Source organism: Loxodonta africana, chromosome 1 (assembly GCF_030014295.1).
Source record: "Loxodonta africana isolate mLoxAfr1 chromosome 1, mLoxAfr1.hap2, whole genome shotgun sequence".
Taxonomy (NCBI): Eukaryota; Metazoa; Chordata; class Mammalia; order Proboscidea; family Elephantidae; genus Loxodonta; species Loxodonta africana.
The window spans coordinates 70138088-70165056 of record NC_087342.1 but is presented as its reverse complement, the minus strand read 5'-3'; the positions used below and the strand labels follow the sequence as shown (position 1 = coordinate 70165056).

The 26969-nt window shown below is 38.7% G+C and overlaps 1 protein-coding gene across 6 annotated transcripts in view; it reads left to right on the top strand.

The window, feature by feature from the left end:
* LOC104846471 (cytidine monophosphate-N-acetylneuraminic acid hydroxylase) overlaps positions 1–26969 on the top strand; it is a 499820-nt gene that overhangs the window by 382674 nt on the left and 90177 nt on the right. For 5 of the 6 annotated variants that reach the window (XM_064281568.1, XM_064281578.1, XM_064281564.1 and 2 more), the window contains one exon: positions 9743–9790. The exons of the other annotated variant lie outside the window; for it this stretch is intronic. In XM_064281568.1, coding sequence (XP_064137638.1) covers positions 9780–9790 — 11 coding nt within the window. In that variant the 5' untranslated portion in view covers positions 9743–9779. The remainder of the gene's footprint in view (positions 1–9742; positions 9791–26969) is intronic. 6 annotated transcript variants of the gene reach the window in all.

The window sequence follows — 26969 nt, the reverse complement described above, 5'->3', positions numbered from 1 at the left end:
TATGTTGTGTTTTCATTCTCGTTTGATTCTAGGAATTTTTTGATTCCGTCTCTGATTTCTTCTATTTCCAAGTGGTTTTTAAGCAGGGTGTTATTCAGTTTCCATGTATTTGATTTTTTTTCTTGTTCTTCCTGTTGTTAATTTCTACATTGTTGGTGGTGTGATCAGAGAGGATACTTTGTATTATCTCAGTGTTTTGGATTTGGTTGAGGATTGCTTTGTAGCCTAAAATATGGTCTATTCTGGAGAACATTCCATGGGCATTGGGAAAGAATGTGTACTTTGCTGCTGTTGGGTGGAGTGCTCTGTATATGTCTGTGAGACCAAGTTAGCTGATTGTGGCCGTTAGATCTTCTGTGTCTTCGTTGAGTTTCTTTCTAGATGTTCTATCCTTTACCAAGAGTGGTGTGTTGAAGTCTTCTACTATCATTGTGGAACTATTTCTCTTTTCAGTGCTGTTAGAGTTTGTTTTATGTATTTCGGAGCCCTGTCATTAGGTGGGTAGATGTTTATTATGGCTATGTCTTCATGGTATATCGTCCCTTTAATCATTATATAGTGCCCTTCTTTGTCTTTTACAGTGGATTTTGTTTTAAAGTCTATTTTAGCTGAGATTAGTATTGCCACTCCTGCTCTTTTTTGGTAGCTATTTGCTTGATATGTTTTTTTCATCCTTCGATTTTTAATAAATTTATGTCTTTGTTTCCAAGGCATGTCTCTTGTAGACAGCATATTGGTGGGTCCTGTTTTTTAATTCATTTTGCCACTTTCTGTCTCTTTATGGGTGCAATTAAGCCACTTACGTTCAGTGTAATTGTTGACAGATGTGAGTTTATCGCTGTCATTTTGTAGTGCATTTTTTTCTGGTGCTGACATTTTCTTTGTTCCTCTTACTGTCCTGTGCTGAATTCCTTTTGGTTGTGGATTTTGTTTGTTTTGTTTTTGTAGATTTTGTGTTTGTCGAGACTTTATGTTTTTCTTTTTTGTTTTGATGAGTAGGTTTGTTAACTTTCTTTGAAATTTACCCTTAGCTTCCTAAGATTGAACCAGTCTTTTATTACTTGTATCACCTTGACCATTTGAAAGTTCTATACCTACACTGTTTCCTCTTTTATTGTTCTGATGATGTTGTCATTTACAGATTAACCTCTCTGGTTCCCTGTTGTAAATCTTTTAGTTTTGTTTTTTCCTTGAGCGTTTATTACCTATGTTGGTATCTGGCTGATGTGGTCTTGTATCCTACATTGAGGCTGTTGTCTGATATTATTTGTTCTCTAACCAAAGGACTTCCTTTAATAATTCTTGCAAGTTTGGTTTAGTTTTTTTTACACATACCCTTAATTTCTATTTATATAGAAATGTCTCTGTCATTTCTTATTCCATTCACTGCTTGGTTGAGTTCTTTATCCTTTCATTTGATGCCTAGGGTTCCAGGATTGCTGTTTGTCTTTGTTTTACTTAGTTTGTTGGGTCTTTGTTTTAGAGCGACAGTGTGGTGCTTCTGTCTATAACTCCATGTTGTCTCCACTTCCCAGTTTGTTATTATTTCTGATAGCTAATTTTTCTCACATGTGTACTGTTTCCTGTCCCTTCCCTGCTCCCCTCCCCTGCTCCAGATTTCTCTTATTTCTAAACAGAGGTCTAGGTTCATAAATACTGGCAGCTGATGTGTGTTCCATCAGCAATCGTGTACTTCAGAGTTCAGTTCCTTCTGTTGGCTTCCTGCCTCCTTCCCTATGTAAGGCACATGTAGAGTTTATTAAACATGTAATAAACTTGCAGCCTCCAGCACTAAAACATGGACACCAGAAAGTGTTGTTTAGTATGAACTAACTATTCTTCCTTTCTCAGATATGTGCATCACCCTTGTTGCTGTTGTTAGCAGCTATGGAGTTGGCCCCATGACTCCTGGTGACCCCATGCACAACCAAACAAGATGCTGCCCTGTCCTTCACCATCCCCATGATTAATTGCAGATCAGACCATTGTGATCTCTAGGTTTCTGTTAGCTGATTTTCGGAAGTAGATCACTAGGCCTTTCTTCCTTAGCCATGAATAGGTAACAGACCTATTAACTCTCTGTTCTCTTTATTTGCCTGATTTGGATTTGCTTTTGTGATGTGTTCAGGCTTTGTATCTTACCACTTGGTGCCAATTCACTTGGGCTGTCCATACGCTTGCATTAGGGCTGCTAAACCAATTACGGAAGCTCATAGTTTCTTGGTGTGCAATTGATCAATGTGCAGTCAACCAATTGCACACTAAAAAACTCTACAAAAATGCCTGATGCAAAAAATTCGGTGATATTGCAATTGGAACTCATTTATATTTGCTGGTGGGAGCGTGAATTGGTAATACTCCTTTGGAAAACTGGCTGACAGTACCTACTAAAGTTAAATATACAGATACCAAATGAACCAGAAATACCGCTCCTGGGTATACTCCCTAGAGAAATGAGTGGTTCAGTCCACCAAAAGTTATGTACAAGAATGCTCATAGCATATTTAATCATAACAGCCCCAAAGGAGGAACAACCCAAATATCTGTCAATAGTAGGATATAAATAAAATGGAGTATATTCACACAACAAAACACTACTCAGGAAGGAAAAGGAACAAACCACTGCTACATGTAACAATACTGTGGGTACATCCCATAGTTCTCATGTTAGGAGAAAGAGACCAGATACAAGAGAGTATATGTTATAGATTCAGTTGTGTCTCCCAGAAATATATGTCATAAATCCTAGCCCCTATGCCTGTGGCTAAGAAGCCCTGGTGGTGCAGCAGTTAGATGCTCAGCTGCTAAGGGAAAGGTCAGTGGTTCAAACCCACCAGCCACTCCACGGGAGAAAGATGTGGCAGTCTGCTTCCTTAAAGATTTACAATCTTGGGAATCTTACGGAGCCGTTCTACTCTGTCCTACAGGGTCGATATGAATCAGAACTGACTCAATGGCAAATGGGTTATACCTGTGGTTATAATCATATTTGGGAATGGGGTTTTTGTTATGTTAATGAGGCAGTATTAATGGAGGATGTGTCTTGAGTCAATCCCTTTTGAGATATGAAAAACCAAACCCACTGCCGTCGAGTTGATTACCGACTCATAGCGAGCCTATAGGACAGAGTAGAGCTGCCCCATAGAGTTTCCAAGGAGCGCCTGGATTTGAACTGCCGACCTTTCGGTTAGCAGCTGTAGCTCTTAACCACTACACCACCAGCATTTCCGTTTGAGATATGGAAGGAGCAGATTAAGCAAGCAGAGATGGGGGGAAGATAGGTGCCATGCCACATGAAGATCTCTAAGAAACAGAAGCTTAGAAGAGACAAGGATCTTCCCCCAGAGCCAAAGGAAAGAAAGCCTTCTCTTAGAGCTGGTCCCCTGAATTTGGACTTCTGGACTCCTAAATTGTGAGAGAATAAATTTCTGTTTGTTAAAGCCACCCACTTGTGGCATTTCTGTTATAGCAGCACTAGATAACTAAGGTAGTATATAACTCTATGATTCAACTTATATAAAATTCAACAGTAGGAATAATTAACCTATGGTGATCAGGGTTAGAAGAGTGGTTGCAGTTTGAGTGGGTATTGACCGGGAGGGGAAATGAGAGTTTGCTACAGCACTAGAAATGTTCTAGAGCTTGATGTGGGTGGTAGTAAATGGATATAAACCAAAACCCAAAACCAAACCTGTTGCTGACTCGTGGCGACCCCATGTGTTACAGAGTAGAACTGCTCCATAGGCTTTTCTTGGCTGTCATCTTTACAGAAGCAGATCACCAGGCCTTTCTTCCGTGATGCTGCTGGGTGAGTTTCAGCTGTCGAACCTTAGGTTAATAGTCCAGTGCAAACTGTTTGTGCCACCCAGGGGCCTAACATCTATATCACAAATCAAAAAGCTGACATATAACAAGCTATATGTCAATTTAAAAAGTAACTTGGGATGTCTTCTAGAACTAGGGAAGAAAGAATTTGAGAGAACTTCATGATTTTAGGCAGTTAATGCACTTGGCTGCTAACCAAAAGTTTGCAGGTTCGAGTCAACCCAGAGGTGCCTTGGAAGAAAGGCCTGGCCATCTACTTCCGAAAAGTCAGCCATTGGAAACGTTATGGAACACAGTGCTACTCTGACACACATTGGGTCACTGTGATTCACAGTCAACTTGATAGCAACTGATTCATAACTTTAGGTAGGAAGAGAATACGTTTGAGGTCAACCATTACCTAGAAGAATTGGCTTATGTAGAACTCATCCTATTAATAGTTATTCCTCCAACTAGAACAGCTATCATTAAACTGTCCTCATGCTACCTTACTGAGCTATTTCTTACACCATTTTAAGCATTGTGGGGGATGAATACAAGTTCTAAGGCACATTCTCTGTGTTTCAGAGGCTTACAATCTAATTAGAGAGACAATACTCACATACATAAAATATTTAAAGGACTTTGTACTATTATCTTTTTTTAAAGTGCAAATTGTGAGTTGCAGAATTTTCCGGGAGTTCAGGAGAAGGACAAGTTGGTGAGAAGTGATTTTAATGAAAGAGGAGGGACTTGAGGTGGGGTTTTACAAATTGAAAGTCAGACAAAAAGTCAAGTAGTACTTGTTTAACGATCCATAGGAAGCCTGCTTGTTGGAGTTGAAATAAAGTGACTAGTCAAAGCACAAGATATTTGCCAAACAACTAATCAAAAAAACAGAAAATAACAAATGTTGGAGAGGCTGCAGGGAAATTGGAACTCTTAAAGACTGCTGGTGGGAATGCAAAATGATGCAACAATTTTGGACAATGATATATAGCTTCCTTAAAAAGCTAGAAATAGAAATACTGTACAATCCAGTGATCCCACTTCTAGGCATATACCCTAGAGAAATAAGAGTTGTCACACAACTAGACATATGCATACGCATGTTCACTGCAACATTATTCATAATAGCAAAAAGATGCAAACAACCTAAGTGCCCATCAACAGATGACTGGATATACAAACTATGATATATATACACAACGGAATACTATGCAACAATAAAGAACAATGATGAATCTGCAAAACATCTCACAACATGGATGAATCTAGAGGGCATTATGCTGAACGAAATAAGTCAATCACAAAACAACAAATGTATATGAGACCACTACTATAAAAACTCACGAAAAGGTTTACACACAGAAACAATCTTTGATGGTTACAAGGGAGGGGAGGGGTGGAGAGGGGAAAACACCAACTAGACAAAAGTTAAGTGGTAACTTTGGTGAAGGGTAAGACAGTACACAATACTGGGGAAGTCAGCACAACTTGACCAAGGCAAAATCATAAAAGCTTCATAGACACATCTAAACTCCCTGAGGGACCAAGTTACTAAGCTGAGGACTAGGGACCATGGTCTTGGGAAACATCTAGCTCAATTAGCATAACATAGTTTATAAAGAAGGCAACCCTGGTGGTGTAGTAGTTAATCGCTACAGCTGATAACCAAAAGGTCGGCTGTTCAAATCCACCAGGCACTCCTTGGAAACTCTATGCGGCAGCTCTACTCTGACCTACAGGGTCGCTATGAGTCGGAATCGACTCGACAGCAACGAGTTTGTTTTTTTTTTTTGTTAGTTTATAAAGAAAACACTCTACACCTTACTTTGGTGAGTAGCATCTGAGGTCTTAAAAGCTTGTGAGCGGCTATCTAAAGTACACCTACTGGTCCCACCCCAACTGGAGCAACGCAGAATGAAAAAAACCAAAAATACAAGGGAAAGATTAGTCCAAAGAACAAATGGACCACAACTACCATAGCCTCCACCAGACTGAGTCCAGAGCAACTAGATGGTGCCTGGTTACCAGCACTGTCTATTCTGACAGGAATTACAATAGAGGATCCTGGACAGAGCTGGAGAAAATTTTAGAACAAACTTCTAAGTCACAAAGGTAAAAAGAAGACCAGACTTACTGGTTTGACAGAGACTGGAGAAACCCTGAGAATATGGTCCCTGGGTACCCTTTTAACTCAGTACTGAAGTCACTCCTGAAGTTCACCCTTGAGCCAAAGATTAGACAGGCCTATAAAAAAAATAGTAACACACCCAGTTCAGCCATGTATATAAGAGTAAATGGGCATACCAGCCCAAAAGGAAGGACCAGAAGGCAGGACAGGACAGGAAAACTGGATGAATGGAAATGGGAAACCTGAGGTCGAGAAGGGGAGAGTGTTGACACATGGTGGGGTTGGCAACCAATGTCACAAAACAGTGTGTGTATTAATTATTTAACGAGAAACTAATTTGCTCTGTAAACTTTTACGTAAAGCACAAAATTAATAAATAAATAAGCCAGTGGTGCAAACAGGAGAAAATAAAAAAAAGAGGAATCACAGACTATCAGGAAATCCAGGCTTGACCCTGAGCTGACACCAGTCTGGGCCTAAGGTAGATAAAAGTACACTCAGAGGAGCGTAAGAATCAGAAAACAACTGTGAACCAGAACTCAACCCTACGCTCCAATAGAAAACATTCTACAGAGATCCTTTCTTTACTTCAATTATTATTATTGCATTAAAAAACCAAAATGTGTGTCTGCCATAGGGTGACTCACTTTTAGAAGGGTACAGAAAGTTAGAATGTGATATATTAATTCCTCCTAATATTTTGACCTCTTTCTCCACACTCATATGTCTGCAAAACACACATTCACACACACACAGTTACTCGTTCACTCATTTGTACACACACACTCACACCCATACACACATGCACACACATGCGCTAACACTCACACACTAACTCACTCATACACACACTCAGCCATACACACACTTATTCATACGTGTACACACTCACACCCATACACACACCAACTCACCCATACATACTCACTTGCACACACACCTGTTTACACACTCACTCACTCACTCACTCACTCACTCACTCACATACTGTGATGGTTAAAGTTGTGTGTCAACTTGACTGGGCCATGATTCTCAGTGGTTTGGCAGTTTTATGTAATGGTGTACTTTGGCAGTTATGTAATGATGTAGTCATTCTCTATGATGTAATTTGATTTGAGATTTAATCAGATAATCAGTTGTAAGGGCATATGGCTTGCATCATATATATATCATATATATATGTAAATGGACAAAGTTTGCTTGCTTGCTCTATATCCTGCATCCTGCTCATCATCATCTGACCTCTGGTTCTTAGAACTTGAGCCAGTGACCTGCTATATTGCCTGCCAATCTTGGCTTCATCGGCCTTTGCAGCTACGTGAGTCAGGAGAAGCCTTAGCCTCAGATTTGGGACTTGCCAGCCTCTACAACAGCATGAGCCGTTTCCTTGAAATAAATCTCTCTCTTTGTACGTGTGTGTGTGTGTGTGTATGCTTCACTGTTTTTGCTCTTCTAGGGAAGCCAACCTGAGACATTTGATGCCAAAAGTGGTTCTAGAGAAACAAAATTGTAAGAATGGGTTTTCTAAAATGGTTCTTAACTCTGACTAGTCTTAAAGGTGCTGATAACTCTGCCTCCAGTAGTAAAGAGGGCACTGCTAATCCATGGTGTGAGGTAGCAATATTAACATGCAAAATATCACCACCGATAGATCAAGTACTGGTGAGAAGCGAGGCTCTGGGTACTTGCATGTTTTGTACTTTTCTACAATTTTGTCAGAATGAGAAGTGTAGGGAAGCTAGTTGGTTAGTCCTACTTTCACTACACAAGTGATGAAAGAAACAGATGAGCTCAGGGCTTCAGAGTTACAGCTCAAGTGCCACATAAAAGACCTCAAAGTTGCCACTTCTGTCCTGACAGAAAGCCTGATATTGCTGAAAACAAAGCCAGAGAGTGTCTGAATTACAATGCCAATGAATTCCCAAAGTCAAATGGAGTCTGAAGTTAAAGTGAGGGCATGGATAGGAAAGAAATGGGATCCTGAAACTTGGGGTGGGAATTTATGGGCAGAAGAATCAGGAAGCTGGGGAAATTGAGCTCCTAAATTCTGTTGAATCACTCTTGTTGACAGAACCAGCCCTCTTACTCCCATCAGAAAAGATTACTCTATCTTTGTCTGCTAAACCACCCTCCCCAGTAAAACCGTTACCTCCTCCATCCTCATCTGATGAGATTAACTCAGCTATGTCTGAAGTGCCTTTGTTTGAGATATCATCTGGGGTGGCCTCTGGCTCATTGCCTGGCGTAGATGCCTTATAAGATATTGCTGAATGTTCCCAGGGCCCACCCCCACCACCCATTTTTTTCTTGTAGACCTATAATTAGACTTAAGTCCCAGCAAGCCCCAAAAGGTGAAGTACAGAGTGTGACCCAGGAGGAGGTACACTATACTCCAAAAGAATTGCTTAACTTTTCTAATACATACAAACAGAAACCTAGGGAATATGTGTGGGAATGGCCATTAAGGGTGTGGAATAATGGTGCAAGGAATCTAAAGTTGGAGCAGTCTGAGTTTATTGATATGGGCTCACTAAGCACAGGTTCTTCATTCAATGTTTCAGCTTGAGAGGTTAGGAAAGGACCTAAGAGCTTATTTGTTGGATCGCTGAAGCATGGATTACGCAGTGGCCTACACTAAATCAAGTTGAAGTACAAGACTTGCCTTGGTATGCTATAGAAGAAGGTATCCAAAGGCTTAGGGAAATTGGCATATTAGAACGGATTTATCAGGTTTGACCGACAGGCTCACACATGGAGTGCCCAGTGGACACACCCTTTACCACAGTGGTGAGGAATAAATTTGTGAAGGGAGCCCCAGCATGCTTGCTTGCAGTCTGTTGTGATTGTTATCTTTTGTAAGTCAGATTTTGTAGTGAGAGCTGCCCTAACTGAATTAAGACACCTAAATACAATGGTGCAGTGCTTAAGAACTTGGCTGCTAACCAAAAGTTGGCACTTTGAATCCACCAGCTGCTCCTTGGAAACCCTATGAGGCAGTTCTACTCTATCCTATAAGGTTGCTATGAGTCGGAATCGACTCGACAGCAACGGGTTTGGTTTTGGTTAACTACAGTGTGGCTGATTGGACCTGGTGGTGGTAGGGGACAAGTGGCGGCACCCAGTTGACAAAGACAAGGTGGGCATGGTTGCTATAATGGACAGTGGAGTCAAAGCAGTAATCAGAATAGTCTAACTCATATGAATTTATGGCATTGGGAAATCCACTAAATATTTACTTGATCTGGACAAGAAGAGGAATTCTAAGTCAAGTGAATGGTAGTCTAACTTAAATCTCCAGAATAAAGAGTCATGTCCTGATGCCTGACCCAGGCCATGTGTGGGTCAGGCCTTGGGACTTGCTAGCTTTTACAACTCCGTGAGCCATTTCCTTGAAATTAATCTCTATATATACGTGCGTCACTGGTTTTGCTTCTGTAAAGAACCCAGCCTGAGATACACACTCATACACATACTTCTTAAGGTGGGTGTTGGCAGGGCATTAAGTGTTTGTCTTATCTTATTCAGTGGGTGGAGCCGGGAGGGTAATATTGGCAGATATATGAAGACAACTGAAATTCAGACAGCTGGCTGAGTGTTCATGATACCAAAGGCCTTACTTGCTTGCTTTGCTCCCTTAATTGCTTTTGAAAGGGCTTTCTAGCTCCATAGAAACCAAATCAAATTTGTTAATAAGTAAATTGAAACAGCCGGGCATCTGCCATTCTTGAAGTTCTCATCATATCATTTCAAAGATCATTTCAAAGAAGATTTCAACCTGACTGTGTTTCAACTTTCTTTAAGGAGCTGTTCTTGTGCTGTTTGGTCCCTTCTACCTAGAATGGAACAAAGGTATGTTTTCAAAACACTTTTTTTTCCTATTGAATTTAGTATCATTATTTTTGGTCGTGTGTCTTCACTTCTGGTGACAAAGTACAAGAACTGAGAGTTCTTGGTAGGGAATGGAGTGGGGTTCAAGGTTTAAAAACAATTTTAGAATATACAGTAGGTATCTTACCATCTTAGGAACATCTAATGTGCACCTAACCCACTTATGTGGGTAGAGAGCTCGCCTTCCACACATTGTTTGCCTTTGTTATTCTGTCTATCTGGGTCCTTTCTGCAACCCCTTTCCTCTTCACGCAATCCCCTCCTCAGTGACACTGTCCTTTCTGAAGCTTTCCCTTATTTTTTCTCTGGCAGCCGACAGATTTCCCCATATTCTTGTCTGTTGAACATTTCTTGTGGCAATACATTATTTGCTGTTTTACTCAGGGCTCAGAAAGCTTTATGACCAAGATTCAGGATTGAAAGGGACTGGAGGGGCTCAGGGATTGGAGTCAAGAGGTGTTCTGGACTAAGAGGTACTCTGAATTTATGGCTCAAAAGTATGGTCAGACTTAATGCTCCTGTCACCACAATGTTGACAACTTCGTGGAATAAATAAGATTTTGTGGGCTGGGTTAGAATTTAATCACCATTTGTAACTCGTTCCTATGGATAAATGTCAACTATAATAACAATAAACCTTTAAATGGCTAACTAGTCATTAATTGGGGGTACTGTTGGAGTAGACTTAATTTCTAAATTGTAAATGTAACATTTTGTTGTGTGCTGGTTCTCAAATAAACATGGAGCTATTCTAAAGATATTCTAGGAATGGTGACATGTTCAAATCTCAGGTTTTAAAAAAGGGTTTTGTAAGAATCACTGTTGTGGGCTATTAATTGTAACATTCATTTATTCTTTCAGCCAATATTTTTCAAATGCTTGTCTTAGGCTGGGTTCTCTAGGGAAGCAAAACCAGTGAACCATAGGTGTATGTATGTCTATATATAGATGTATATACACATATATATGTATACATATATATATAGTCGGAGCCCTAGTGGCACAGTGGTTCAGAATTCAGCTGCTAATCATAAGGTCAGCAGTTCAGCTGCTCCTTGGAAACCCTATGGGCAGTTCTACTCTGTCTTATTGGATCACTGTGAGTCAAAATCAACTTGGCAGCAATGGATTTGGTTTTGGTATTAAAATATATATATATATCACATTTAATGAATAACTTCTTTTATAAGGATCAGCACAAAGCTGGTTTCTATAAGGCGGAGGTTAAAGATGTCTCAAATGTCCAATTTTTCCAAGCTGCTGTACCACTCCATCATCTCTAACATCAACCACTCCCTCTCCCCTCAGCACTCTCCCTCCCATCTTTGGGTTCCCTAATTTGCTGCAGGTCTCACAGATTCATGAACCCTATAAAGGAAATGACTCACTCAGTTGTGGAGGGGGGCAAATCCCAAATTCATGGGTCAGGTGTAAGCTTGTCCCTGGTCCTCAGTCTCTACTCACAGGCACTCAGCTTTCTCGCTCCGTGGACAGGAAGCCCACTGCACCATCTCCTGTGGGTCTCACCTGACAGTCTCTCCTTCTTTGGTGTTGGTGGGCTCTTCTCTTTGTTCTGCAATTGGACCTCTTTTAAGGCAAATCTGACCAATCTCCTTAGTTGGTCACAATTGTCTACACAGCCCTGCCCAGTCACCTGGAAACCCTGGTGGCGTGGTGGTTAAGTGCTATGGCTGCTAACCAAGAGGTCAGCAGTTTGAATCTGCCAGGCACTCCTTGAAAACTCTATGGGGCAGTTCTAATCTGTCCTATAGGTTTGCTGTGAGTCAGAATTGACTTGACGGCAGTGGGTTTGGCTTTGGTTTTTTTTGGCCCAGTTACCTTGGTGGGAGTTACAAGACCATGGTGAGAAAGGTCATACTAAGTAACTCATCATACTGCATATATATATATATATACACACACACACATACATATATGTATATATACATAGAGAGAGAGATTTATGTCAACGAAATGGCTCAAGTGGTTGTAGAGCCTGGGATGTTTCAAGTCTGTGGGTCAGGCATCAGGTTGGAGGCTTCTCCTAACTCACATTGCTGCATGGGGTGACGAACTCTAGATGAGCAGGTCAGTTGGTAGACTGCTGGCTCACGGGCTGCGGAGGCTGACAAATTCAAGATCGGCAGTAAGATGGCAGGCTGCTGGCTCCAGACCCAAGAACCATAGATCATTTTATGATGAGCCAAATGCAAGATCCAAAGCAGAGCAAAAGCCAGTGAGCTGTGCCAGAAAGTCCATATATATTGGACGCAGGCCAGACCCCCAAGGAAAGTCCCTTTCAACTGACTGGCTGCTCGTAACGGATCCCAGCAAGGAGGTGATTACATTATGTCAAGCTCATCACGGAGATCATTACATCATTACATAACTGCCAAACCACAGAGAATCATGGCCCAGTCAAGTTGACATAAAACCTTAAACATCACAATTCACCCCTTGTATATATCTCCTTAAACCATACGTACTCACTAAAGACAATTATAAAGTGATACTCGCACCGAACATGATACAACTAACACCTGTAGAACCACAAATGTACTAGCCCTATTTACATCTTATATTTTGTAAGTGAAGAAAACAAAAACATTAGATACACACATATGATGAAGAAATACTCATAGCAATTACAGTCCTCATTTCTTCAAATGGTCACGTTGTAGCTGTTATTTACAACTACCTTCTTCCAAGCAAAGTGAGCAAGCAGGAGTACTGCTTCAAGTTCTGCCTGTTGGGAAGATTTCCCTTCACCACTGTCCTTCAGGGAGGTCCCAGAATGAGGTTGTAGTGCTGCTGCTGTCCACTTTCAAGTAGTGCCTGAATATTGCACAGAACCATCCATAAACCAGGCATGAGTTTTCTCTTCCTTAGTCAACTAATCTTAAGGAACTTCCCATGAAGCTGTAGGTGCAGACTGGGAAATGGAAGATAATGTGACAGGAGTGGAGATCATGGCATTTGGGCTACTCCCTCCTGCAATTTACTTTGTGCCTTCAGGTCCTGCTTGGGCCCAATCTCATAAATCACTTCTATTTAATGATGGAGTGCTGCTGTGAATGCCTGACTTTATGGCTCTGTGGGTCAGACAACTGCCAGTTCATGATGGGCAGCTCAGGCCACGTGGTGACTTGGTGGCACATAGTTAAGCCTTCAGTCTTGTTATGGATTGAATTGTATTCCCCCAAAATGTGCGTCAACTTGGATAGGCTGTGATTCCCAGTAGTATGTTGTTGTCTTCCATTTTGTAATCTGATGTAATTATCCCATGTGTTATAAACCATAACTACTATGATGTTGAATTAGAGGCAGTTATGTTAATGAAGCTGGACTCAATCTACATGATTAGGTTATCTCTTGAATCAATCTTTTTTGATATATAAAAGAGAGAATGGAACAGAGGGAACAAGCAAGAAGAGCCAGGAGCAGAGCATGTCCTTTGGAACTGGGGTCCCTGTGCTGAGAAGCTCCTAGACTGGAGGGATATTGATCACAAGGACCTTCCCCCGAGACAAAAGAGAGAGAAAGCCTTCCCCTTGTGCTGGCCCCTAAAGTCAGACTTCTAGCCTCCTAGACTGTGAGAAAATAAATTTCTGTTTGTTAAAGCTGTCCACTTGTGGTATCTCTGTTATAGCAGCACTTGACAACTAATGCAGAATTTGGTACTGGAAGAGTAGGGTGCTGCTGTAACAGGCACCTAAAATGTGGAAGCAGTTTTGAAACTGTGAATGGGTAGAGGCTGGAAGAGTTTTCAGGTGCCTTGAAGAAACTGTTGGTGAAACTATGGACAACAAAGACAATTCTAGTGAGGGCTCAGAAGGAAGTGAAGAGAGCTGTAACACCAGAGACAGTGTAGATAGGTAAGAAGCAGCAGCAAAGAAACAGTAGAAGCAGAACCAGACCAGCATAAGATGGCATGGGGGATGTCCCATAGAGCAAGAGAACTGAGTGCGTTCAGGCAGAAGGCTTTCCGGTGGAGTGGGGTGTCTTTGGTCACTTATTGGTGGAGCTAGACTTGCTGACCCATGGAGCAAGGGAGTTAAGTGTCTTCTGCCCGAAGCTTACTGGCAAAGTATGGTACCTGCAGGCACCTATCAGTAAAGCCAAAGAACTTTGGAACAGTTGCCCAAGCAGGGCAGGTGCCTGGCTGGCTCAAGAGGCCTGAGGGGCTGAGAGGCCAAGGAACCAAGAAACAGAAACTGAAGAGACAAGGAGCACAGGAAACAGAGCTGCCTCCGTCTTAAAGGGTAGGGCCACAACCTTTGGAGTCTCAAAGGGTGGAACTATGGCCTGCTGGGTCTCAGGAGGTGGAGCCACGACCTCCTTGGTTTCAAAGTGTCAGATCTTTGCCAAATTGGTTCTGGAGTGTGGGGGTGCCTTTCACGAGTGCCAGTGGGATGGGGCCAGATTCACTGCCCAAAGCTGAGGGAGCAGGGCTGCCATGCCTAAGTGGCAGAAGAATTGGGTCTGCCAGGGTAAAGGGGGTAGGGTCGCCACTTAGACTGGGAGAATGGTGCTGCCCAAATCTGAGGGAGCAGAGCTGCTGTCCCAGTGGGCCTGGAAGGTGAAGCGGAAGCCCAGAGCTGAGGGACTTCCACCCAGAATCCAGAGAGCATGGTCAACACCCAGAATTTAGAGGGGAGGGCCAGTTGACCTAAATGTTCCCTGAAACCATGGTCCCCAGATCCCCACCCCTGCTACTTTGTCTCTTGAAGTGTTTGGTTGTATTCAGTAAACTTCTCAGCTTTTGGATTAGTCCAGTTGTGCTGACTTTCTCTGAGAGACGGACATTTTTGATTATGGAAAAGCTTTTGGTTATATTATCAGGAGGGACCAGTCCCTAGAGAACGACATCATGCTTGGTAAAGTAGAGGGTCAGCAAAAAAGATAGTTCTTCCACTTGTACAGATCAAGTAAATATTTAATAGATTTCCCACCTATTTCACTCCTAGGGAAATCATGACTAACTAGCCAACACCATAAGTCCATATGACTCAGACTATCCTGGTTACTGCTTTGACTCCATTGTCCATTACGATAACCATGCCCACCTTGTCTTTGTTGATTGAGTGCTGCCACTTTGCCTACCACCATAGGATCCAGTCATCCCCACTGTAGTTAGGTGTCTTAATTCAGTTAGGGCAGCTCCCACTGTCAAATCTGACTTATATAAAATGGCAATCGCAGCTGTCTTCTCCTATGTAGCTTACAGTTTTCTAGAGGGTACACAATTAAACATGAAAATACAAGTTTGACAAGTCATAAGAAGGTAAGGTATATGATGTTTTGAGAGCGTGCAGTAGTTGGATTTGATCTTATCTAGGGAATCAGAGAAGACTTCCAAGTGGAGATGATGATTGAACTGGAATCTAACGGATGAGGAGAGTAAAAACTGTGAAGAAGTTAAGAAAGAATATTCTGGATATAGGGTTCCAAGGAGGTGGGGGTGTTGTACTTTGAGGAAATGAAAGAAGTCTAGGTGTTGTTAGTGGAAAGAGCAAAGTTTAAAATGATCTAGAAGAAGTGATTGGGGTCACTATGCATTACTTCAGGGATTTCTTGTGTGGCATAAATGGTTAAGTGCTTGACTACTAGCCGAAAAGTTGGCAGTTTGAACCTACCCAGAGGCACCTTAGAAGGCAGGCCTGGCAATCTACTTCTGAAAGGTCACTCCCTTAAAAACTTTATGGAGCAGAGTTCTACTCTGAACACATGCAAACTCCATGAGTCAGAATTGTCTCAATGGTAACTAACAACAACAACATGCATTGCCTCTAGAACGTATTAGGAATATTGATCTTTCCCTTAAGAGAAATAGGAAAATATTGATGCATTTTTGAGTGGTAGGGGAAGGGTCAACAGGACAGGATCATTTTGAAATTTCCATTGCAAATATGTGATTCTGGCTACAGTGAAAAGAACAGATTGGAGCAAGAGCAAATGCAGGGAACACAGTTAGAGAGGATATGGCAGTGGTAGAAGGGGGGTGATGATGGCTTGGATAAGAGTGGTAGGGGGGATGATTGTGAGATAGTCTTAAGAGGTAAAATGGACAGGACTTAGCAATGAGCTGAATGCTGGGTAGTGAGAGAGAGGAAAGTGTCAAAGGTAACAAGCTGTATCATGAAGAACATCTGAAAACTTGGATATCATTGCTCATGTCTGTGGGATTTTGCCTGAAAGCAGAGGATACCCCAGCCCCTGGCAACCACTAATCTACTTTCTATGTTTATAGATTTACCTATTCTGAACATTTCATATAAATGAAATCATACACTATATGTGGACTTTTCTACCTGAATTCTTTCACTTAGCATAATTTTTTTAGGTTCACCTATGTTATAGCATGTATCAGAACTTCAATATTTTTCATTGCCAAATAGTATTCCATTGTGTGGATATATATGTGCATTTAATTTATCCATTCAGCAATGGATGGACATTTGTTTTTTGTTTTTCCACTTTTGTCTGTTATAAATAATAGTCAAATGATTATTCTTGTGCAAGTCTTTTGAGGACACATATTTTTTTTAATTAGTTTTTGGTGAAAATATACATGGTAAAAGATATGCCATTTTAACAATTTCTACATGTACCATTCAGTGACATTGATTATTCTTCAAGTTGTGCAACATCCTTGCTATTCTACTACCGTTAACATAAACTCAGCGTCCCCCAAGGTTCTCATCTAACCTTTTGAGTTGATGTTGTCAGTTTGATCTCACATAGATTATTCTTTAAAGGAGCACAACACTCAAGGCAGACACACTTTACCAATTAAGCTAACCTATTGTTTGAGTCAAAGACTTCAGTGGATAGTTTTGGTTTAAGGTTTGAAGTTAAAGATTATCTCACAGCAATAGTTCCAAGGGTTCATCCAGCCTCAATGGCTCCAGAAAGTCTAGATTCCATTTAGAATTCAAAATTCTATTCTACATCTTGCTCCCTCCCCCAACCCCGCCTTTTGATCAGGATTCTTCTACGGACTCTTTCAGTAAAAGTTCAGTAATGCTAGCCAGGCAACATCCAATTCTGGTCTCAGGACAAAGGAGACAGTCGTTCATAGAGGTAACCAGACACACATTCCATTTTTTTGTGGATATATGTTTTCCATTCTCTTGGGTAGAGACCTAGAAGTAGATTTGCTGGGTTATATGCTTACTCTGTGTTTAACATTTTGAGGATCTGTCAAACATTTTTCCAAGATGGCTGCACCATTTTATATTTCTGCCAGCATTTATGCGGGTTCATTCGTCTATAACTTCACCAACACTTGCTATTTTCTGTTTTTTTTTTTAATTATTATCATAGCCATCCTAGTGAGTGTTAAGAAACCCTGGTGGTGTAGTGGTTAAGTGAGTGTTATGGAGTATCTCATTATAGTTATGATTTTCATGTCATTAATGATTTTGAGCTTCATGTGTCTTCTTTGGAGCAATGTCTGTATAAATCGTATGACCATTTTTAATTGAGTTATTTGTTTTCTTGTTATTAAGTTGTAAGCATTCTTTATATATTCTCAAGACAAGTTCTTTTCATACATATATATATGTATATATGACTTGCAAATATTTCCATTTGTCCATTGTCTTTTTACCTTCTTGATGGTCTTATTCAAAGTAAAAAAGTTTTGTTTTGTTTTGTTTTTATTGTGATGAAGTCTAATTTAGCAGTTTTTTTCTTTTCTTGCCTGTTCTTTTGGTGTCACATCTAAGAAATAATTGCCTGACCCAAGGTCCTAAATATTCACCCATATGTTTTCTTCTAAAATTTTTATAGCTTTAGCTATTACATTGCTGTCTATGATTCACAGACATTCTTGTCTTGTTTCTGATCTCAAAGGGTGTCTCGTTATCTAGTGCTGCTATAACAGAAATACCACAAGTGGATGGCTTTAACAAAAGAAATTTATTCTCTCACAGTTTAGGAGGCTAGGGGTCCAAATTCAGGGTGCCAGCTGTAGGGGAAGGCTTTCTCTCTTTGTTGGTTCTGGGGGAACGCCCTTGTCATCAATCTTCCCCTGGTCTAGGAGCTTCTCAGCACAGAAACCCCAGGTCCAAAGGATGTACTATGCTTTTGGTGCTGCTTTCTGGGTGCTATGAAGTCTCCCTGTCTCACTGCTTGCTTCTCTCTTTTATATCTCAAAAGTGATTGACTCAAGATGCAACCTAACCTTGTTAGATTGAATCCTGCCTCATTAACATAACTGCCTCTAATCCTGCCTCATTAACGTCATATAGGTAGGATTTACAACACCTAGGAAAATCACATCAGATGACAAAATGGTGGACAATCACACACTATTGGGAATCATGACCTAGCCAAGTTGTCACACGTTTTTGGGGAACACGATTTAATCCATAACAGGTGGAAAGCATCCAATCTTTCACCATTAAGATTATAGTCAGTTGTAGGTTTTTCATAGCCATCAGGCTGAGGGAATTTCCTTCTATTCCTCATTGGCTGACTTTTTTTTTTTTTAATCAGGAAAGGATGTTGAATTTTGTCATATGCTTTTCTGTATGTTTTGAGAAGATCATGTAGTTTTTATCCTTTATTTTCTTAATATTGCATATTAATTGATTTCAGTATGTTAAATCAATCTTGCATTCCTGGGTTAAATCCCACTTAGTCTGGATGAGTTTGTGAAGGATTGGTATTAATTCTTTTTTTAAAAAATTTGGCAGAATTCACCAATGAAGCCTTCTGGGCCTGGGAATTTCTTGTGGAAAGATTTTAAATTACTAATTAAATTTTTTTATCATATTTTTATTCAAATTTTCTATTTTTTTAGTCAGTTTTAGCAATTTGTGTGTCTCTAAGAATTTTCCCATTTCATCTAAGTTATCTAATTTGTTGGGGTATAGTTTTTCATAATTTTTTCTTGCGATTCTTTTAATTCCTGTAGGGAAGATGAAAAGGTCTCCTCTTTCATTTCTGATTTTTCCGATCTGTGTTTTTCTCTCTTTTTTTTTGGTTGGTCTTCCTATATGTTTGTCAATTTTGCTGATCTTTCAAGAAATCAACTTTTGGTTTTATTGATTTGATTGTTTTTCTGTTTTCTAATTTATTAATTTCTGTTCTAATTGTGTTTTTCCTTCTACTTGTCTTCGTTTTATTTGCTCTTCATTTTCTAGACTAAAGTTGAAGGCTTATTGATTTGAGACTTTTTTCTTTTCTAATATAGCCAATTGAAAGCTATAAATTTTCCTCTATGCCCTGCTTTAACTGCATCCTATGTTACATGCCACTTTCTGGTAATAATTCTTTTTTTCCGCACCCTGACTTTTGTGATTTTTCCCCCTAAACAATATACTTTTTTTTTTTTAAATAATATACTTTAGTTTGCCTGTTTTTGAACTTTATCTTAATAGAATCATATTGTATGCAATTTTTTTTTCTTCTGTCTATGGGGCTTGCTTCTTTTGCCCAACATTATGTTTGGAAATTGGTTCAGGTTATTACAAGTAGTCTCAATTAGTTCATTTTTACTTCTGGATTATATTCCATATATAGTTCACTAATTATATTGCATAATTTACTTATATAATACATAAATATGTAATTTATCTGCTATATTGATGATGAACATTTGTATTGTTTGCAATTTGAAGTTAATATGAATAATGCTGTAATGTGCATCCTTGTACATGTAACCTGGAGAATGTATGCACACATTTCCCTAGGGTTGAGACTTAGCTAAAAGTAGGATTGCTAGGTCACAGTGTATTTTCTGTTTTACGAGAGAATGCCACACTGTCTTCCAACATGATTGAAGCAAGCTGCCCTCCCATCATAATATACGAGAATTTCCATTGCTGCCATCATCAGCAACACTTGATATTCTCAGTTGTTTCAACTTTACCATTCTGGTGGGCTTGTAATAGTATCACACCATGGTTTTAGTTTTCATTTTCCCAATTACTAATGTGGTTGAGTGCCTATTTATATGTTTACTGACTATTTGGAGATGCTCTTTTGTGACATGTATGTTCAGATCTTTTGCCCATTTTTCTAGTAGGGTGTCTTTTTAATATTAATTTGTAGAAATTCTTACATATTCCTTATATAAGTCCTTTATCATATGATCATATGTGTGGTGCAAATATCCCATCCTGGGGCTTGTCTTTTCATTCTTTTGTGTGCCTTTGGGTGAGCATGTGTTATTACTGTAATGTTGACTAAGATATCAATCGTTTTCTTTTTGAGTAGTGTTTTTGCTTAAAAAAATCCATCCTACTCCAAGATCATGAAGATGTTCTCCTATATTATCTTTCAGGAAGCTTTACTGTTTGCCTTTTAAATGTAGGTCTGTCTGGAATTGATTTTTTGTCTGTAGTATAAGGCAGGGGTCTAATTTACTTTTCTAATATGGATTCCCACTGATTCTAGCAACATTTATGAAAGATTTTATCCTTTTGCTACTTATCTGTGTTATCACATGTATTATATATCAAGTGCTGCAAGTTCGTTGTTTTGAGTTTATTTCCAGGCTTCTGTTTTGTTACCTTGATGTATTTTATCTATCACCAAGCCAGTACTACACTATTCTAATTATTATAGCTTTACAATATGTCTTAATATTTGATAGAACACATCCCATCCTTTTGTTCTTCTTCAAAAAAGTTTTATCTCTCTTTGGCCTTTTGCATTTCCAAATAAATTTTAGAATAGGTTTTGAGTTACATAAGGGTAAAACAAAATAAAAACAAAAACAAATAAATTTTCTATGATTTTGACTGAAATTGTATTGAATCTATAAATCAACTTGGAGTGAATTGACATATTTATAATATTCAGACTTCCAATCTATGAACATAGTATAACTCTATTATTAAACCTACTTAATGTGTCTCAAAGTTTTATAATTTTCTCTGTAGAGACCGTCACATCTTTTGTTAGATTTATTCCTAAATAATTCATATTTTTATGTTATTATAAATGGTATTTTTGAAAAATCTATTTTCATACTGTTTGTTGCTGGTATGTGAGAATAATCTGCTTTTTAAAATTGGATTATATATCCACCAACTCCACTAAACCCTCTTCTATCTTCTCTATCATTAAGTTCTTTTAGATGTTTTATGTACATAATTGATCTTTAAATAATGAAAGTTTTATTTTTCTTCTTTTCCAATTTTTATACTGTTTAGATTTCTTTTTCTTGCCTTAATACCCTGACTAGGATTTCTAGGAAAATATTGCCTATAAGTAGTAATTGTAGGCATCCCTGTCATATTCCTAATCTTCTTGAATATTTGCTGTAGGTTTTGTTTTTATTTTATATATGCTTTGCCATACCCTTTTACCGTTTCAAGGTTAGGCTACCCTCACACAATGAGTTGGGGAGTGTTTCTTCCATTCCAGTTCTCTGGGAAATTTTTTTTAAGATTGGAGTTATTCCATCACTGAATTCTTAGTAGAACTTGTATGAAGGCATCTGGGTCTGGAGTTTTCTTTGTGGGAAGAATTTTGACCACCAATCACTGTCTTCAGTGAAGAGTATCTAGGTTTGCTATTTCTTCTTAAATTTGTTTGGTGTGTTATTCTTTTCCAGGAATTTGTCCATTAACCTGAATTTTAAAATATGAGAATAAAGTTCCTAATATCAACTTATTATATTTTAATGTCTATAGAATCTGTAATGATGTCCTCTTTTTCATTCCTGATATTGGCTTTTTTGTGACCTTCATCTTATTTTTCTTACCAATTGTACTAGAGCTTTATCAGTTTTACTAGTCTTAACTACTTATGGCTTTGCTGATCTTGTCTAATATATGTAGGGTTTCTATTAATATTTACTCTTATTCTTAAAATTTCCTTCTACTTTCTTTGGATTATTTTACTGCTCTTTATCTGACTTTATTTGTTTTTTAGTCTTTCCTTTAAAATATTCACATTTAAGCATTAAATTTGTCTGTAAATACTGTTAACCTGAACACTATACATTTTGATATATTATCATTCAGTTCAAAATATTTTCTAATTTCCATTATGCTTTCTTTTTTGAACAAAATATGCAGAGATTACATAATTATCTTTTTGTTATTGTTTTCTGGAGTAACTGTATTGTAGTCAGAAGTTCTTTATGATTTAAGTACCCTGAAATTTTGTGAGATTTATTTTATGGCTCAGCATATGGTGAAATTTGATAAATGTTTTGTTTGCTCTTGAAAAGAATGTATATTCTGCAGCTGTTGAATGGAAAATTTTACATACACCTACTCCTCACTTATCGACTCTCTCTTTATTTGACATTTCACATTTGCAACAATATTAAATAACTACTATCCTACTATTTTGCACATTAACGAAGTATGTCTGGCAGTGATGAATGCTAATATGTGAGGCAAGAGGAACGCTGGCTGTGATGATTAAGGTTATGGATCTACTTGGCTGGGCCATGATTCTCAGTGGTTTGAAAGTAGTGTAATGATGTAATGTGGCAGTTTTGTAATGATGTAATTTGGCAGTTACTTAGTGATGTAGTCATATTGCATTTTATGAGCTGATGTGATCATCTTCCATTTTAGCATAACGCCAATTTTCGCATAACAATTGGTCTTTGGAACCTAACCATGTCAATAAGTGAGGAGTGAGTATACATCCCTTAGGTGAAGTTTGTTACTTGTGTAGTTCAAATTTTCAATGATGCTACTATCAAAATTACTGAGAGAGGCCGTCTTTGTCTTTTAAATAGATCATTTATTCAGTAACATAATTACTGATATATTTGGGTTTTATATTTATACTAGGATTAAACAACTAAATAAATATACTGTAAATAATGAAGGACAAGCTTCTCATTGTCAGAGAAAAAAGTTACAAATAAGGAAAAGAAAAGAGAAAGCTAGAATGAAACTTGTGCTTTTGGGTTGGAATTGGAGGTATCGGTATGAACTCACGGATTTTTTATGTATGTATATTGAGAGGTTTAGAAATATAGATGTGAGTGATATGTAGATTAGCAAAAATACATGTATTTTCTACTTCTGTCCACTGAGAGGGCCTAGACACAATGACACGCCATGTGCTCCTTGTTTTTTAAACACCATTCTCGAATAAAAGGAAGCAGGGTAACTTGGAGAACAGGTTGGTTTCAGAGCTGGGCAGAGAAATTACAAGATGATCCTGTTATGTCCTGGATTCCAGAAGATAAGGAAGCTTTAAACAGAAAGCAAGCATGTCAAAAGGACACAGATGTCAACCTGAAAGACCGACCAACGGCCAAAACTGGACCAATATGAGCAACAAAATAAATGATGATGGTATTTTATTGTAATCCATAGAATAAAATAAACATCCAAGAGTCCATGCTGATATAAATAAATAGTTGAATAAATGCATAACTGAGGGAGAAGGGACAGCTTATCCTTACAGAAGAATTTCAATTAATAAATGATATGAGGGAAATAAAATATCACCATTAAGTTAACACCAGTAAGTTAACACCAAATTGATAATTGTTGCAAGCAAGATCCACTGAGAGATGCTAAAATCAATGTAGGAAAGTTTGAGGAGAAGCAGGATATTAGCGTAGTCTCAACGTATTTCCCCTAAGATAGATATCAATTACAAAGAGGAAAATAGTAACTTTATAGGGGAGAAACTCAGCACGCCCTACCGTAAGGAAGTAGTCAAGATTAACATCACTGGTGGTAAGCCAGATCAACATCATGTAATCCCTCATAAGATGTCCTGAGAAAGACATGACATTACATTGTTCAACCCAACACTTTAAAGATGGAAAATAAAGTGCCATAATAACAACTTAATAAATTTTGTTTGTTGTTTAGCTGATTAAATGAGTATTTTATTCTGTTCCCTAAGTATCAGGCTTTAACTCCAGGAAGGAAGAAATAATATGACACAAAAAGCCACTTAGGTCCTTCAGCTGTGACCAGAGAGAACAGTTTGCTTCCATAGAACAAGATTCCGTAAATCTCAGATTTCTCTCTTTCCCTTCATCACTCCCACCTTCCTTTCTCTTTGTAACCTCTCTTTGCATGTCTTGTTTATTTTCCTATAAGTAGCTTGTTTTCTTCCATCCTGAATGTACTTTATTCTCTTCTCATTTACCTGGACACAATTTTAAAACTAATATTAAATTTTTATTTTTTGCATTCATTGAATAAGTTATCTATTAAAACAAGGCAACTTAATATTTACTTTTTTAAAAAGACTTCATTTTTTAGAATAGTTTTAGATGTACAGAAAAACTGAGAGAATAGTAAACCAAACCAAACCTGTTGATTCTGACTCATAGCAACCTTATAGGACAAAGTAGAATTGCCTCATAGAGTTTCCAAGGAATGCCTGGTGGATTTGAACTGCCAACCTTTTAGCTAGCAGCCATAGCACTTACCCACTACACCACCAGGGTTTCCGAGAAGATATAGAGGGTTCTATTACCCACCTTATTACCCACCATACCCAGTTTCCCCTACTATTAACATTTACATTACATTAGTATGGTATATTTGCTACAATTCGTGAACCAATGTTGTTAGTTACTAAAGGCCATAGTTTATTCAGATCTCCTTAGTTTTACTTAATGTCTTCTCCTGCTCCAAGATCTCATCCATGGTACCACATCACATTTAGTTGTCATGTTTCCTTAGGCTCCTTTTGGCTGTGACAGTTTCTCAGACTTTCTTTGTTTTTGATGACCTTGACTGTTTTGAGGAATACTAGTCAAGTGTTTTGTAAGATGCCTCTGTATTGGAATTTGTCTGGCATTTCTCCCATGATTAGATGGGTGGGGTTATGAGATTTTAGAAGGAAGACCACAAAGGGAAAGTACCATTTTCGTTATACCATATCAAGGGTACATACTATTAACATAATTTATCCTGTTAATGTTGGCCTTAATCACTTGGATGAGGTAGTTTGTCGTGGTTTTCCACTATAAATTTACTCTCTATTTTTTTGCCTCTCCATTTTGTACTCTTTAGATAGAGTCACAATGTGCAGCCCACACTTAATGCATGGGGATTTATGCTCTTTTTTTTTTTCCTTGAAGATGGAATATCTACATAAATTATTTAGAATTATTCTGCAATGGAAATATGTCTCTTCTCTGCCCCCCCCATTTACTTATTTATTCAATCATTTATTTATATCAGTATATACTCATGGATATTTATTCTATACCAGTGTTACTTTATTTTATTGCTCAAATGGTTCTAGGTTTGGCCATTGGGAGCTCTTTCAGTTGATTCCTGTGTCTCTTTGACATAACCCCATAAATACAGGGTTACTGTCGTTGTCTAGCACTTCTGTAGTTTCTGGCATTACAAGATCTCCAAGTTTATCTTGTATATTTCCTGCCCCAGGTCTAGAAACAGCCATTTCTCCAAAGTCCCTGGTTCCTTTCTTGCAGAATGATATCCAAAGCCAATACCGGGATGCTACCAGTCTATGCTCATTGCTATGGGGTGTCATTGCTTTTAGGCCCTTTCAGTTGAAAGAACAAGGAAATATACTTGTGTTTACTGCCTGCAAATATACACACACCTCTAAATATTTCTATATGTATCCATCAGTATCTCTATTAAGCTAAACATGAGTTCATACTGATATTTCCAACTCTAGTCCATTACCACATGGATCATTTTAGCCTCTTTTCCTTGCTTCTCTGTAAATTCCCACTCCAGTAATGAGAAACCTACCATCTGCCTTCCATTTATTTAACAGTTCAATTCCAGTACACATGTATAGCAGTATCAGAGTTATTAACCCACATCCTCATGATTTTATCAACTCTGTCACCTAAAGTACAGTGCTTATGTACAGTTGTTTTTTGCATTTAGGTTTACAGACTCTGCTCATTTCCAAAGGTATTTAGATCAGCACTGTTCACCCCACCTCCTTTAGTGAAATTGTTTCACACACTTGTAATACAATTAGATTCCCTTGTTACAGTCTGCATTCCTTTCTGGGATCCCCTGATCTCCTAAATGATTTTTTATTTGCTTACAGTCAGGTTCACTCTTTGGGCTGTAAATTTCTATGAGTTTTGACAACTGCACAATGTCATGTGTCCACCATTCCAGTATCACACAGAATAGTTCACCAACCTAAAAGTGTCCTGTGCTTCAGCTCTTCTACCCTCCCTCCAGACTCCTGGCAACCACTGATCTTTTTATTTTCTCTATAGTTTGCCTTTTCCAGATGTCATATATTGGACTCATACAGTATATTGCCTTTTTAGACTGGCTTCTTTCATTTTACAGTATGCATTCAAGGTTCATCCATGTCTTTTCATGGCTTGATAGATAATTTCTTTGTATCACTGAATATTATTACATTGTATGGACGTACCACAATTTATTCACTCGCCTACTGAAGAACATCTTTGTTGTCTCCAGTTTTGGCGATTATGAATAAAGCTGCAATAAACATTCATGTGCAGGCTCTTGCATAGACATAAATTTTCAATTTCTTTGGGTCAATAGCTAGGAGTACAATTACTGGATCATACAGTGAGACTGTGTTTAACTGCCAATTTGTCTTCCAAAGTGGCAATTTCATTTGCACAGTGAAGTAGAATTCCTGGTGCTTCATGTTTATCATGGATTGAGATGTATCCTCCCAACATATGTGTGAACTTGGTTCAGCCATGATTCCCATTATTGTGTGGTTGTCTTCCATTTTGTGATCTGACATAATTGGCCTATGTGTTATAAATCCTAATCTCTGCCTGTGGTTAATGAAGCAAGATTAGGTTATGTCGAAGATGATTAGGGTGGGATGCAACACACTTACTCAGGTCACAGACCTAATACGATGTAAGAGGAGTTTCCCTGGAGTGTGGCCTACATCATCTTTTATCTTACAAGGGATAGAAGGAGAGAGAAACAAGCAGAGAGAAAGGGACCTCCTACCACCAAGAAAGAAGAGCCAGAAGCAGAGTATGTCCTTTGAACCTGGGATCCCTGAGCTGGGAAAAACCTAGACTCAGGGGAAGATTGATGACAAGGACTTTCCCTCAGAGCCAACAGAGGGAGAGAGCCTTCCCCTGGAGCTGACATCCTGAATTTGAACTTCTAGGGTCCTAAACTGAGAGAACAAATTTCTGTTTGTTAAAGCCATTCACTTGTGGTATTCCTGTTATAGCAGCACT